The sequence below is a fragment of the Mus caroli genome, chromosome 2 (assembly GCF_900094665.2).
Source record: "Mus caroli chromosome 2, CAROLI_EIJ_v1.1, whole genome shotgun sequence".
Lineage (NCBI taxonomy): Eukaryota > Metazoa > Chordata > Mammalia > Rodentia > Muridae > Mus > Mus caroli.
In genome coordinates, this window is record NC_034571.1 from 70,734,281 (window position 1) to 70,750,069 (window position 15,789).

Consider the following 15,789-nt stretch of genomic DNA (forward strand, 5'->3'; position numbering starts at 1 on the left):
TGTAGACCAGGCTGGCCTCGAACTCAGAAATCCGCCTGCCTCTGCCTCCCGAGTGCTGGGATTAAAGGCGTGCGCCACCACGCCCGGCTTTGAATCCAATTCTTACTTTCATTACTGAAACTTCTTTTCAGTTTGTAGTCTCAAAAGAACTATTCAAATATTCAGAGCTATTAGGTATACTGTATAGTCAAATCCTTAGCATAATAAAACAACAACAAAAACTGACATTGCCAGCAAGTATTGTGATGGTAGACATTATATTGTTATAACTCCAGTACTCAGGCATCTGAGGCAGGATGATGACAGGACCGAGACCTGGTCTCAGAAGACCAAGAAAACCCACTAAACAACACAGAAAGAAAACAGGCATTTTAAATGTCAGCAATGAGAGAAAACCCATATAACACTGTAGTGTTCATGGGCTTGAACATTCAGTTTCTTTTACGAGGTCATGAAGAATCATAGTCCCATCTTAGATTCTCTTACAGGCTAGATGCTATCACTTCTCGGGTAGCGATCAGTTGCCTGGCATTTATGAAGTATGCAGTTTTGCCAGAAGCAACCAATTACAGTGTGCTTTACTGCACAAGTAGATATAAGTCAGAGCACTTTCTAAGTTGAATCTCCTTTTAAGAGACATTATCAGTCTACTGAATAACTCGGTCTAGTTGTCCATTGTTTTTTTTTTTGTTGTTGTTGTTGTTCTCATTAGTACCTAACAGATTCTAGAATGCCCAAACTTCATCTGACGAGATATTGGGTATCCATCCTAACATTAGTTACTAAGTAATGGAAGAATAAGAAGCTATGGGGACTAGAGAGAGATAGCTCAGTGGTTGAGAATGATTTCTGCATAGTCTGAGAATCAGAGTTCAGATACCAGCACTCATATAACACACTGGGTATCTGATCCACTTCTGTAAGCCCAGCTCTGAGTAGGGCAGAGACAGGGGGATCTCTAGGACTTGCTGGCTGCTACTGTAGCTGAGAAAATATGATCACTAGACTCAGTGAGAGGGCCTTGGAGGAATAGAGGAAGACACCCAGCATCCTCTTTTGGTCTCCACATACACACATATACCATACACTGGAGGGAGGGAGGGAGGGAAAGTTTAAAAAGTCATTCCTTAGTGTCCTCCTATAAAACCAAGTCTCCATGATTTTCTTTCTAAGATATGATTTACACATTTAAGGGCGAATTGGTACTTGGGTGTGTTGAGTGTAGTGTTTTGCTTGTTGTTGCTCATTTTGTGATGATGGGGATTAAGACCAGGCCTGTGCATGCTGGACATGTCCTGTATACCCTGAGTTCTCAAGGTGTGGCTGTTGAAAGAGTAGCTGTTACTTTTGGCTTTTGCTAATTCTGCTTTTGTTCTTCAGTTTTAGCCAGTTCTTTTCTACTCTTTCTGGTCCACTTCATTCTGTGTCCTCCTCCCTTCTACCAAGTACCTAGACCCTTGTAGCATGCTAGGCAAGCACTTTCCCACTGCACTGTATGCTGGTCCTCTCATTTTGTTCTTTTGAAAAAAAATCTATAAACGTCTTTCTGCCCTTAGAATCAAACTGAGTAGCAAGTTAAACATATCTAGATAAAGATACCTCTGTGTTCAACTGGCTCAGATTTATTCCTTTTAAGATAGAATTATTTAGTAGTTTCTGCTAAGTCTGAAGCCACAAAGAGGAGTTCCAGATAATGTTTGTGGGTCAGGCTAGCCATCATGTCCACGTTTTTTTAAACATATAATACCATTCCACCGTTAACCTGTGTGTGTGTGCACGTGCACATGCTATATATATATATATATATGTACACATATGCCAGTGTGTGCACGTGGAGTCCAGAGGTTCACATTGAGTATCATTTTTATTCACTCTGTACCTTAGTTTTTGAGATGGGGACTCTTACTGAACCTAGAATTTGCCTTCTGTGCTAGACTATCAAGCCAGCGAGCCCTAGGGCCTACCTGTCTTTGCCCATGCCCAGAACTGTGGTTACGGACAAGTGAACAAAACACAGTATTCCTTGAATCTGTCCAAAGAGCTGTGTAAAGTAAGTGATTTCAAAGAAACATCCCTGAATCTCCTATTTTCCCCACTCTATAAGACAGACACAGTTGGAAGTCAGACTTTAGTTTAAGCAAGAAAAGATGTCCCTGGCCACTAGATTCTCAAGTAGCCATCAACAGCACATGTAGATAATCATGTGGAACGGCTAATCTTTCATGCCACACGCCTCTGTGTAGTGCAGTGCCCACTGCATAGCAGGCTTGTAGAAGTTGTCATATCTGCTGTTTGTAGCATTCAGTCCTTCTTCCCGTGTGATAGGGTGTGCTCTATAAAGGAACTGTTTCTTTTCAGAAAATAAGCTGTGCAAATGTTTAAGGTGCTACTACATGAGTTTAGCATATATGTCACATGTGTATGGATGAGTATGGCCATTGATGGATGAATATCAAGCAAGCTAAGAATTTTCTGGAGTACATGTGGTCCAGCTTCGTAATGAAAGTCTGTGCTTGGAAGCCACTTCCTTCTGGGCTTAGACCTGTGCTGCTTTAATGTATGGATGTATCAGGCTGCCGTACAGTTTTCCAGAATCTCAGGACTGTTCCTAGTTACTCTCTAATTAGCAAGTCTCATGGGATGCTTTGGTTAACTATGCGTCCTCCTAGCACACTCACTCTACAGTGCAGTTGGCTTAATTTGCTAAGCAAAACCAAAGCTTTCTAGTTCCTTTACTTGGGGAAGTCAAGATTTCCAGCGTCCCGATTTTGCTATTTCTGTTAGCAGTATCAGAACAGTTCACAGACCAGTACCCCCGATGGGTTAAATTCTTTCATCAGACATGTTTCTGAGGGGCTACAGCTATGCTTCTCCCCTGCTGCTTACTAGTTCACTAATCAAATGTATGTTAGATTGATTATTGTAAAATATAAACCATAGAAAATTTGACAAGATAGATGTGTAAATTATCCTTCTGACAGAACTAATGATGCACTCCAAGCACCTTCTGTTTTCCAGTGCTTGGTGAGTGACTTCATTAAGTATGCAATGGCTGTTGGGTGGCTTCTCAGACAATGGTTCAGTTCCTTGTGGAATTGCATTATTACTGGAGGTGTAAAACCAGGCAGACAAGCTAGCTGTTGGGTGTCCTGCTGAGCTTCTAATGTGCTCCATCTTGTTGGAGCAGTTGTTTGCCGTCTTTTCAGGACAATTACATCCATAACCACAGGACACATTCAGTGAAGCTATATTACAGATAACCGTGCAGACTGGTGCTGACTTTCTTCATCCGTCTCCCTTGAGCTGCTGCAGCATGGCTAGCACCTTCCCTAAGTCAGATCGATCTATCTATCTATCTATCTATCTATCTATCTATCTATCTATCTATCTATCTATCTATCTCAAAGCAAATCCAGAAACACAGACTCTCAACTTGTGTAGGATGTTCTAATTGAATAGATCAGTCCATTTGCAGATGAAACAGCTCAGGTTGTAGCCTAGTGCTAAGGTGAAAATGATCCTATTAGAGATCTGCAGGTGGAGGCTATGTAAGGAGTTCTTGTGTGTGGGGGGGGAGAGGGGAAGAGGGAGGGGGAGAGGGAGAGGGAGAGGAGGGAGGGAGAGGGAGAGAATCTCTAAACAGAAACTTCCATTTTGAACTTCCGATCCCCTCCCCTACCCCCACTAAACTTAGCTTCCTCTATTATAGCAGCACAGCGCTTTGATGTTTTGATGCCAACCACAGATAGCTTGCTCTCTGAAGTATCATGCCATTTGGTTATTTAGATGATGATATAGTGGTTTCCCAGAAAACTGGACCTGAAATCTTCTTTGAGCTGAGCTGACATGGTATTTAAGGTTCCAAAAGGCAGGTGCTGTGATGTATTGCTGCAGCCTGACAAATGGGAGTACACTTCAGAGTGACAGGCCCAAGACTTTAATGAAAGGCTTCGCATTTCTTCATTGGCCAATTAAGACTTTGTTGATGACTTTGGATCATTAATGAACATTTGTGCAAAGTGGCCATTTGAATTTGGTTATTTTATAATAACACATATGTTCAAGAAGTGCTCACTGAAAATAGCCCTAAAGTAAACTAAAACACCCATTTTGTCATGTTAAAGTCAATAAACTATTTTTGCTTTCAGTGCCAAAGCAAGTTGACAGAATTTTTTTTATCTGCCCCTCACAAAAGTTTTGGGTAGAAAAGGTTTTATTTTTTCTCTACTGCCTTTAAAAATGATTAACGCTGCTAATTATTGTGATACTTCATTGCCTCAAATGTGTAAGCCCTAAAACAAGAAAAAAAGTAATACTGACAGTTCACAAAAGGAGATTAAATTTAATACAGACTAGGCACCTGCTTTTGTGTGTACCAAAACCAAAAAACAAAACGTTTGGATCTGACAGAACAACGGCAAGAGTGAGTCTGTTACCCGGGGTCCGCAGATTAATTTTAAAGCACTTGGAAAAGAATTTCATTTGAAAAGATTCATATCTAGGTCTTTTCCCCCAGAATCTTTTGAGTCAAATTTTCTCGGTTCTTTTAATTGTATTTCTTAAAGTATTTTAAAGATCTGTCATTTTTGTTAAGTCTATCCAAACAGATTCATTTTTTCTATGATACTTTTCTTCAGTAAGCTTCATGTTCTACAGAATTTGGGCTTGTTGGGTAGTTATGACAAGGGTTAGGCTCTTTTGATAAGCACTATTCTTTTCATCTTGTTATTTGTATAGGCTGTAATCTCAGTCCACACTTCCTTCAGTCTCCATTTCATAGTTTCCAGAGAAAGGAGACATTGTGGGGCAGAGACTTCCCCTGGGAATGCATCGGGCTTAATGAGCGTGATAGTCTGGTGGGCTCAATAAATCAAATAAAGCAAAGCATTGCTCATTTTGGAATAAAAGCATTTATCACACAGTGTTTGCTCACTCATGGTCACAAGATTGATTGGTTTCCAGCAGTCAAGGTGTGTATTGAAGCCTTTTTCATTCTCTTTTCCAGTGGGCAAGCTACGAAAGCAGTGGCTAAAGGAGAGCATCTCTGATGTCGGCTTTGGAATGCTAAAGTCGGTCAAGGAATATGTGGACCCAAGTAACATCTTTGGAAACAGAAATCTTTTATAACTCCATTAATATCATTATGAAAAATGTTACGTTTTAAAAGTCATCAGTTATGGTTATACCAGTAATCGACTCTATCATGGGACTGTATTTCAGCTACATTTGTTTGTTGGTTTAAAATGAGTTGGTTTTTGTTCTGTGCTTTGTTTCCACATCTATAGATTGACAGATGGCGCTCCTGGGCTTCATTGTTAGGTGTACCAGTTTATAGCCAACTAACTGGTTGTCCTTTCAGATTTTAGTCAGGCAGCACAAGGCTGCCCATTATCTGAGGAATATGCTGCCAGCTGTTTTACATGCTCCTCCTCTCGGTGAGCTGAGGCAGAGGGTGTCATCCGTTGCTCAGCTAGCCTCTCTTCTGTTCTGTCCTTTCTTACACATTTCTCTAAAGCAGATAATCTAGCAAAGATTCTGCTGGTGAGAGATATTTGTGTATGTTGTTAAAAGCATACTTTCCTGTGAGTAGGTCATTGGGGAGGACACGCAAGACAGAGCTGGTAGTCTGTTACTAGCATGCCTTCATCTGTATAAGGTGCTCAGCCTAAGCTTTGCTTGAAGTGCATACATGTTACAAACTTAAATTGCCAACATATAAATTACTCTGTCAGCAGACACACTCTTGTCCTCCGTGTCTATTCCTAGGAGGGTGTGAGCTGTATTTGTATCACTGAGGTGTCAACTATAGCTGTGTCCTGGATCGTTCATAGCGTGCTTTGTAAAAACAGCTGACTTAATTCACGTGAAGGGCAGGTTGTACCATGAAGTGAAGGCCATTGTCCATCCTCCGGCCTCAGGTTTCTTCTGCCCCATGCCTGGCAAGCTGCACACGCAGCGCAGCATGAGCAAAGGAAAGTCTTCTGAGCCTGCTGTCTCCACTGTAGAGAATTATTTGGCTAAAAAAATAGTCATTAGTTGACTCAAAGTCTCAATAATTTCAATGACAACAATCTTTTTTTCTAATTAGCCACAAATAGCCTGATAAATTTTCATGGAAAAATATTTTCAGTTTAATTCTTAATAATGGTTTAATGCTTTTTTGAATTACTGGTTTAACCTAAATTAAAAAAAAATGTATTACTGCATATGCCATAATCACAAGTTTGAAATATCCTATTTCTTAAATAAAAAGGAGAACGTTAATCACATTTAGCAGACATTTTTACATTCAAAACTGGATATTGAAATAAGTGGAACACTTGCTTTAAATCACTGTCGGTTGAGGTTCCTGATTCATGTTTTGAAATGGGTTCTTTTCTTAATGCAATACCTAACTTTTGATAATTTTTTAAAATTAATATTTAATCAGATGATGTAAGTCAAAATGCAGACGATCCTTTAAAAGGACACACTGTCTGTCTATGTAGCAACAGCTCCAGATATGTTGGGGCAGTTTGATACCTTTTATATCTTAAGTAGCCTTAAACAGAACAGCGAAAATTTAAAATTGACAAAATATTTTTAAGACTTCAAAATAGTAAATAATTTTTAACTATTATAATTGGCCTCAAACTAACAAATTTAAATCTGTAGGAAAATCAATATTAAGTATTAGGTTAACAACAAAAACTCAATATTTATTTTTTGGAAGCTGCCTTTTTATTGATGATTTATTTTTAATTATAAAATTTACATCAGATCTTTGATTAAAGACTTTGATGGTTTGAAATAGCTGGACACTCAAGGAGATTGCTTCTAGAATTATAAGATTCTTTATAAAATGCATCTTCATGAAGGTGATTCTCTAATTGGTAATTGAAATGTAGCATTTAGTAAGATTCCAACATCTCACTGCAAGTGTCTACATGTTTCCAAGTAGTCATTTTAATAATTTCATTAGGAGGTCCAATTCCTTGCATGTGATTGTTAAAACGTTTTTCTCAAGGAGTTCAGCTTTTCACAGCCTCAGCGATCTGTACTGTAATTGTAACTAACACCTGGCTTGCTGGGTTGGTTCCTATACCACATGAGCTTTATGGCAGTTGGCAGTTTATGTCTTTGCTTCCCTTTCTGTGTATGGAGGCCTCACCAATCTTGATTCTATAATGGTTACTATATTTTAAATAATTTCTGCAGGGATCATTTTGGAACACACGAATGTTCATTTGTAGTGTTTCACTCTTACTGCAAATCAGGAAGCCTTCCCACTCACTTCTGGGAGGTGCTGCGTTGTAGACTGTGTCTGCGAAGGAACATGAGTTCACTGATATGCACAAAGCACTTAAACCTTGTCTCTTCTCTCAGAAGTGTCTGCGCATGGCTTCATGAAACTAAGCCCAGGAAAATACTGTTCTCTGAAGCATCTTAACTCAAAGAGTAGTGTCTTGAAAAGATGTAGCCTGTTGGGTATCAGAGGCCTAGAACACTGACCTGTCCTTCCCAAGTTAGTCATATGTGTAATAGTTTGCTTAAATCTGATGGCGTCACATGCAGGTTGGGCTTTCAGTGGGAATGGGAACTTGCTGCTAGTGAGAAATGGAGTCAGATACTAAAGACTCACCAGACAGGCTGTATTGACCTTGGAGAAACTGCTGCATCCATGTGTGGTGGTGCATAAGTGAATTGAGTCTTAATGCTATGGTCCTTGAGCATCTCCGTTAGCTGAATTGTGGAGACCACATGTTTCTTGTGTCCAACATTTTATTACAGAATAAAGGATTAAACTATGGTCTTTTTAGAAATGGTAGGTTGTTACTCAAAATGCTTACGTATAATAGGATTATTGACCTGAGGTTATTTATGAATCTGGAAGCCTTCTGGTGTGCATATTTGTGTTGTTGGTGTATTTTGGGAAACAAAAGCTCAATAAAAAATAAGCTTCCATTGGTGTGTATATTATATCAGATATAAACAAATTTAGGAACCCTCCTTTCCCCCTCCAGAACACTGTAACAGTCCTAGTTGACGTGTTTGAAAAAGCCTTTCTGCATGTTAATCCCAGAGATATTTCTTTGTCATGCTCTTTCATACCAACAGCTTCTAAGTGTAACTGATCAGAGAAACTCTGACATGCTAACCTGAAGTGTGTTGCTCCAAATGGGGCCAGCTTTGGTAGCACTGTGGGAACAAAATGATGCAGGGGGATTGCCTCACACCATGCAGTCACAACACTTGAGGCGGCCTCAGATGCTGTCTGTGGAAGGTGTATCTCCAGTTTGAGGAGCTTGAGACACGGGGTCAACAGTTTTAGTAATTTTGAGGGTTCCCCCCCCCATCACTTAATCTTTAGTGATTTTTGATTTTGACAGAGGCTCAGCTTTTAACAGGAGAAAAGGAGGGAGCGCAGCAGGTGCAGGTTAGGACTGAAGAGCTCCGAGTTCTCTGCCTTGGCTTGGCTCAGGGCTCTATGCTCCATTATGAGCCATCTGCCTACAGATTCATTTAATTCTTACCAGTTTCTCTTTACTAAAAAAAGAAAATCCTGAAAGTATAAAAGGTTTCCTTAAGCTGTTGAAGTGTGTGTCTGACATGAAGGATGTAACCCACCTCTCTGTCCCTTAAGCCAAATAGTGTTCATCTTCAGTGTGAAGCTTAACTGTGCAAACTGCTTGTGTAATGTCAAGAGATTATACAAACACCATCAATAAAATGAACATGAGCCGATGATTTTTTTTAAATCAAAGGAAGTGTGGAGCTGTTTTTTCTTCTGTATGCATATGTTTTCAACTTTACTTTTTAAATCTGTATTTCCAGATTTGAAAGTAGAAAGTAATTTTTATAAGTCTGCTAATGTAGCATTGTCTAGACAACCCAACTATGACTAAATCCCTTTGGCTAAATCATAAGCTAAGTTGCATCAGTCTCTGGTTATTTTTAAACCAAGACTAAACTCCTAGGTGGTGTTGAGTCTGTGATTCTCAAGCATTCTCTTTCAAACCTGGAGCATCCCAGTGGACATTCTCATCTTCTGAGTGCGGTCAGCTCCTTAGTGGAGGGGTAAAGATCACAGATGGTACCATACCTGAGCCAAAGAACCCTCACAGAATTACGCCTGGTTCTGTGAGTATGCAAAGACTGCCTCCCCTAAGGAATATTGTTTTATTTTTAAAGATAAAATAAAATAATACATTATTTGATGAAATGCTTTTTTAGATACTAGAGGTTTGCTTCCTGAGAGCAAGGAAACAGGAGAAAGAAATCTTGAGCATAGATTGCGCGTGCGCGGTTACACATGCCATTTGGAAAACAGCCGGTGTGTGCTGTTTCTCAGCAGCACAGCGTGTGCCCTGTGAAACACCTCCATCCCCTTGACTGTACACAGAGGTTCTGGATTGCCTATAGCAGGGTAGTTTCAGTAAATAGGTATATGTTGAGTGACAACTTAAACACTATGCCCTAAAAGCTCACAGTGCCCTGTTGGGATTTGTCTGTTTTTCCATGAAACAGTTTAAAAGGAGAGAAGGCACCTCTGTAAAGACAGCGATGGTTAGCAATTCAAGGCTCTTCCTTTTTGGGACACGGTAGAATTTGGTGACTGTATGCACAAGCTCTGTTCAGAGTTGGTTTAGGTTATCTGTCTCCAGTCAGTTACATGCTAAAGCTAGACTCAAACAGCTAATGAGTCTGTGGGATAAGTGTCTACTTCTCATTCCTACTGTTCCACCCCAGGGGCCCTGAGACACCCACTGTATGCTTTTGGCTTTGCTCACACAGCTCCCAAAGGGTAAAGCCTGGTGGCAGGCAGGGTCTCTAGCCCTCATATCATGTGTGCCCGTCTTTTTTGTGTGTGATGGTGCCTTCAGAATAATGAGCATTTGCTCCTGAATAGCAACAAATCCAGTGAGGAGTAGGTGTGTTCTCTACAGCTTTGCTCTTTTGTTTGTTTTTGTGGGTTTGCTTTTTTTTCCTTTAACTAGGCCTGTGAAATACTTTGCTCTGATACATCTTAACTTGAATAATACCTTATCCTGAGTCTTCCTCCATGGCAGTACATGTTCTGCCAGTATTGTAATTTTTGGGGAATTACATGTGGATAAAATGTATATGTAAGCCATTATACTGCTGTAACTAATGCGTAGGCAACAGTTCTCCCCTTAACACTTACAGTCTAAAAGTGGATGTGTAGTGGGAGGTGACATCCCTGAGGTTCTAGCACAGCCTGTCACGCTAACTGAGCCGTGCCATTTGTTTCACAAGGGCTCAATGCATAGTCTGGATACCATGCTTTTAGTGTTTGTTTAGAAGTTCTTTTCACTGGTTTTCTTAGTCTTGTTCTAAAACAAAAATGCCCATGTGTAATTTTTAAAGATGTGCTGGGAACAAATAAATCATTTCTAAAACCAATCATTGTTTACAGAACCTTTTATTTCCTTGTGATTTCATTTAAACCTTGCCAAGAGCATCCACTCTCAGAAATGGTTCAGTGGTTACCAGCACTCGTTGCTCTTCTAGTGGACCTACATGGGACTCACAACTGTCTCCAACTCCAGTTCCAGGGGGTCTGATGCCTTCTTCTGGCCCCCCATGGGCACGACATACTTGTGGTACACAGGCATCCATGCAGATAGCATACCCATATGTTACACAAAGTAAATAAATGGAGAAAGATACAGTGTAAAGCAACTGAAGACTCAACATCAGCCTTAGGGTTTTATGCATACACAAAAGTACTTAGACACATGAACTTGTGTGTGTTTGTGTTCTTGCACACATACATACACATACTAAAAAAATCCTTAGAGCGATATGGACAAAGCTCTTAAAAGGCCACCTATTAATTAGCTGACATGGCAGCACCCATTAACAATGCACTTACTCTAGTGACCAGAGTAGCACACACATTGGTGCTACTCAGGGGGACTTGTAATTAGGTCTCAGTGCCTGAGACTGAAAGTACCAAATGGCTACAAGCTGTCAGGACAGGAGCTAGAGTCATCTGGAAAGAGGAAACCTTAATTGTGAAAATGCTCCCACCTGATTGGCCTGTGGACAAAACTGTGGTGTATTGTTTAAGTTGATTGATGTGGGAGGGTTTAGTTTACTATGGGTATTTCCGCCCTAGGCTGGAGGTCCTGGATACTTACCATAAAAAAAGCAGGATGAATGAGCCATGGGAATGCAAGGCAGTAAGCAGCATTCTTCCATAGTCTGCATCAGCTCCTGCTTCCAGGTTTCTGCCCAGACTGCCCTCAGCATTGGACTGTAACTGTAAGCTGAACTAAACTCTTGTCTCCTGCTTTCGGGTGTGCTGTTTACCACAACAGTGGTAACCAGAAGAAAACATCCAACTCACAACCATCATATACAAGGCATCCTAATATGAGGCAACCTGTCAGGACAATTCTGTGAGGGTTCCATCTGAGATGTTCCTTTAAACCAGGTCTGACACCCCTAGAGAGCAAGTGTCCTCTTCTGTGCAGCAGCTGCCTCGTTGCAGACGAGCCACTTCTGTTTTCCTGGTGGTACACTTGGTTTCTAGTGGTTTGCCTCTGGTGAATGGGTATGAGTTTACTCCTGTACATCCAACCTTCACACAGATAGTGTTGTTGTACCATCCGTGCTATACCAGAGACCACATTCAAAGAGCAGTGTCTTGAATCCAAATCCTTTGATACGTGTGTAGCACCGGGAGCCAATCTAACACTGACTGTCATTAAACTCACCGAGATCCGCCTGCCTCTGCTTCCTGAGTGCTGGAATTAAAGGTGCCGGCCATTCTACCCTGGTCCCTGGCCCCCCATTTTTTTTAACTCTTTTCCTTCTTGGTCACTCTTCTGAAGTTACCTTGGATTTCAAGATGGATAAACACCCTTTTGACAAGGTTCTGAAACTATCGCTGATCAACAGCAAGTTTTGCAGGTCACCCCATCTCAGATGAGACCCGCCACCATGCTTGGAGGAGTGATCTTAGAGAGTCCAGTTGCTTGCCTTGGCTGATAACCATGGCATCTTTCCCAAACCCTTCGTAGAATCAGAACCTAGAAAACGACCCAGGAGACTTCAGGCCTGAAACAGCACCTGCCGTTTGTTAAACTCCAAGCCTCTCCAGCCATTAAAGTCTCATCTTGTTATCCCATTGAGGATGAACTTGGGGTCACAAGTTCCTTCCTCTTCCTAGCTTGGCCACACCAGTTAAAGATTTGTTTTCAGCCTCCCACCACTTTTGTTTGATTGGTGTTTTGTGGGTAACTGAGCATAGAATATTGTGACTCCCACAGTTAGAGCTTTGCCTAGAATTCTGGTAGCATTGCTCAAATTCTGTGTATTTAGAGACCCAGGGCTGTTATCCAAGCCCTTTAAAATAGACTATGTCTGTCTTACAAAGACATCTTAAAGCAGCAAAGCTTTAGATAGAGAGGGGACTCATTCCCCTTTGTCAAGAAAAGTGTTTTTAGTACTGCTGTGTATGTACAAGGAACCGTGCTTTGTGCCAGCTGTAGAGACTGCCACTCAAATCATGAGGGGAGGGTCTGGCATTGTAAAGTCATTCTAGAATTAAGAATCGGCAAGTTTCTCAGCATCACACAAGCACCACGGCACATATACACTTGCACTCACTGAATAAATAAATGCAAAAATTCTTTGAATCAATATGCTAAAACTAAAACGTAATAAATACTGCAGGAAGATTAAGAAGGCCACTCTCCCTGGGCCTCAGCTCCAGGCTCCTGGCTCCTGAGAATTTGCTGTCATTAAAGTCTCTGGAGAGCCGGGGTAAGGAAGGAGACAATGGCCTTGATTGAGCTGCATTCCTTCACTCAGAGGTAGAGTAGGCAGAATTACCAGGCTGTATTGCTAACCAGGAAATCCTAACTGCTCAGCTGCAAGGGCTAAAACACTGCTCTGAAAAGCCTTTTATGTCCTAAAAATTAAGCCACTCATACACGCAAACCAAAACAGCACCTGGGTAAATAAACTGGCCGAATAAAGGCCGGCCTGTCTGCAGAGGGAATCTGGAGAACGTTTGCTTTTTACTGGTTAACAGTACTTTAAACTTTTTTTTTTCTTTTTGTAAGAAAAGAAGCTGAGAGGAAATAGGGGGAAAAATTAATGTTGATTGTTGAAAATAAGATTGCAACTCATTTACTTTCCAGTTCTTAAGGGGAATGTGGAAATTAAGAGGGAGCAGAGCAACTTGCCACAGCAGAAGTTATCAAAGAACATTTTTGAGATGTAGAAGGTACTGCGGGATGCATTTTTTAGAGGCCACTAAACACTGATTCTCCTCCAGTGTGGGATCAATCTAGGACTGCCAAATGATAGCAGCTTAGTTCATTATCACAGATGCCTTCATCCCGAAGCATTAGACTGCACAGTGAGGCAGATTTTCTTTGCTAATAGAATTTGAGCGCCTAGGAGAAAAGTCATCCTCACATACAGCAGGGGCTTTTTGTCTGTCAGTAGAAAAGAATTTGGTTGAACCCAAGAAACTGCTGAATATGTAGGTAAGAAATTCAAAACTCACAATTATATGTGGTTTTAACCTGATAACTATTTTTCTAAACCAGGTCAGATTGGAGTCCATTTATGGAGAGATAAGAACCAAGGGGCTGAGAAACAGGGCTTGTTTGTTTGCTTGTTTGTTTGTTTTTGTAGGATTCAGGAAATAAGTTGATTAGAATGAGCAGAGATCTCAGTGGGAAGCCAATAAAACTACTAGGAGTCATGGATTGAAACAGTGAATATATCAACTTACATTCCAGGATGGACCTTTTCATCAATAGTGGGAATGGGCTATTTTGGATGGTAATAGCAATGAAGTAAAATTTTCTGTACCCAGCACCCTAAAATAAGGAAACAGCATTATATTCAAAATTGTGCAGCCAAAGGTAATAATTAATAAGTGAGTTATTCATGGCCTATAGAATCAACTAAGCAGAACTCATAGAGGCTCACAGACACTGAAGCGGCAATTACAGAGCCTGCGTGGGTCCGTGCTAAGTCCTCTGTTAAATATGTTATGGTTGTTAGCTTGGTGTTTTTGTGGGACTTGTAACAATGGGGGGGTGGGCATCTCTGACTATTTCCACTGTCCTTGGGACCCTTTTCCTCCTACTGGGTTGCCTCACTCAGCCCTGATAAGAGACTTTGTGACTGGTCTTACTGGAACTTGTTATGCAGTGTTGGCTGATATCCCTGGGACGCCTGCTCTTTTCTTAAGGGGAGAGGAGAAGGGCTGGATCTGGGGGAGAAGTGCAGCTAGCTTTCACTACTGTGTGGGTTTTTCTTTTTCCCACCCTTTATCTCCTAGATTCTTCCCTCTGTCACTAGATAGGAAAGAGGGAAAGGAGAAAGAGAGATATCTAAATCTAACTTCTTTTTTTCTTGTTTCTTCTTTAAGCACTACTAATAAACAAACTACACACAATTCTCCCGAACTACCACTGACCCTGCCTATCAGGGTCCTAGCATTTATATACCCTCTGAAAAGTTCCCAGAATTCCAATGTCACACAATCAGAGGAACTACCTGCTTCTGGTTAGAGCATGAATCACAGTCAGCTGCTGTGAAGCAGGCCCTCATTCCCACACCTTGGATTAAAATAAAGACACATTCTTAGAATATTTCTGTGTTTTTTAAAAGAAACCAAAATTCAAGAATTTTGACTATAGAGAAGGGAGGTTGTGGGGAAAACTAGGAGGAGTGGTGAGAGGGGAGACGGCATTCAGGATGTAGTGTATGAGAGAATTATAAACAGAAAACCTGAGTTCTCTGGTTACCTCTGGTCCTGATTACCGTGAGAGATAAATATAAATAAAATACTTGAAAAACAGCAATAGTATGACTTGATCATAAATTCAAATCACTAATTCATGGAGCTAAACACCACAGAAGTTTATTTTCTTTTCTCATTATTTATTTTGTAGTATTTATTAGTGTTTATTAAGTGAATTTACTGAATCTTGAAAACTAGCAAAACCACTTATTACCTAAGAAATTTAATCTGGACAAATTATTATATCTGTATTGGAAAATTGTCAAACACTCTAAATTCTCTATAAAATCATGGGAGTTGTGCAAAGAGAAAACACAATCAGTCCTTGGAGTGATTACAAGACGACGTTATGGACGACTAAGTTCTGAATTTAGTGTCTGGTCCCTGGATAACATAATAGCAAAGGTTGTCCAAGATACATCAAAACCAAACAAAAATGGAGGAAACATGATAGAAACAACATCTTTCTCAATTTTGAAAGTTCCAAAGTACCTTCTAGGGCCTGGGTTCTTCCACAATCTCACTTGACAGGATCTAAAAGTGCAGGTTATATCTAATAGTTTTGTTACACTAAAGTGTACAAAGTCTCACAAGTAGCAAATACAAATAGCAAAAGCTAGATACAGGAAAAACTGAAAATTTACATAGAAAGTCCTCATGATACAAGTCATTGTCGGCCATAATTACACATTCCATCCAATTATCTCATAAATAAGAGCCCTCAACTGTCTGGACTCATATGTGACTGTATTCTTCCCAGTGTGCATTCTTTCTTCCTCCAAGGGCTGTTCTATGACAGCAGGGATGTTTCTGCCATAAAGTTCACAGTGCTCTAGAAACTGCACACATTCTTGAATGACACTGTCCCTTAGCATGATTGTGTGCTTTGACATGTTCTCTAGTAAGGACAGGAAACATCTCTTGGCATAATACCACGTATCGGTGCCTAGCTTTTTATGGTAAGGCTCCAGGCTTTTGATAACCCGAGAGATGCCAAAGTCATAGTTTCCTTT

General features: G+C 40.6%; 2 protein-coding genes across 2 annotated transcripts in view; one reads left to right on the forward strand and one right to left on the reverse strand.

The window, feature by feature from the left end:
* Positions 1–8,743, forward strand: part of Agps (alkylglycerone phosphate synthase) — a 98,442-nt gene extending 89,699 nt beyond the window's left edge. The window contains exon 20 of the mRNA XM_021156099.2: positions 5,006–8,743. Coding sequence (XP_021011758.1) covers positions 5,006–5,127 — 122 coding nt within the window. The 3' untranslated portion in view covers positions 5,128–8,743. The remainder of the gene's footprint in view (positions 1–5,005) is intronic.
* A 6,081-nt stretch (positions 8,744–14,824) lies between these two features.
* Ttc30b (tetratricopeptide repeat domain 30B) overlaps positions 14,825–15,789 on the reverse strand; it is a 2,646-nt gene continuing 1,681 nt past the window's right edge. Inside the window, exon 2 of the mRNA XM_021178412.2 lies at positions 14,825–15,785. Coding sequence (XP_021034071.1) covers positions 15,460–15,785 — 326 coding nt within the window. The 3' untranslated portion in view covers positions 14,825–15,459. The remainder of the gene's footprint in view (positions 15,786–15,789) is intronic.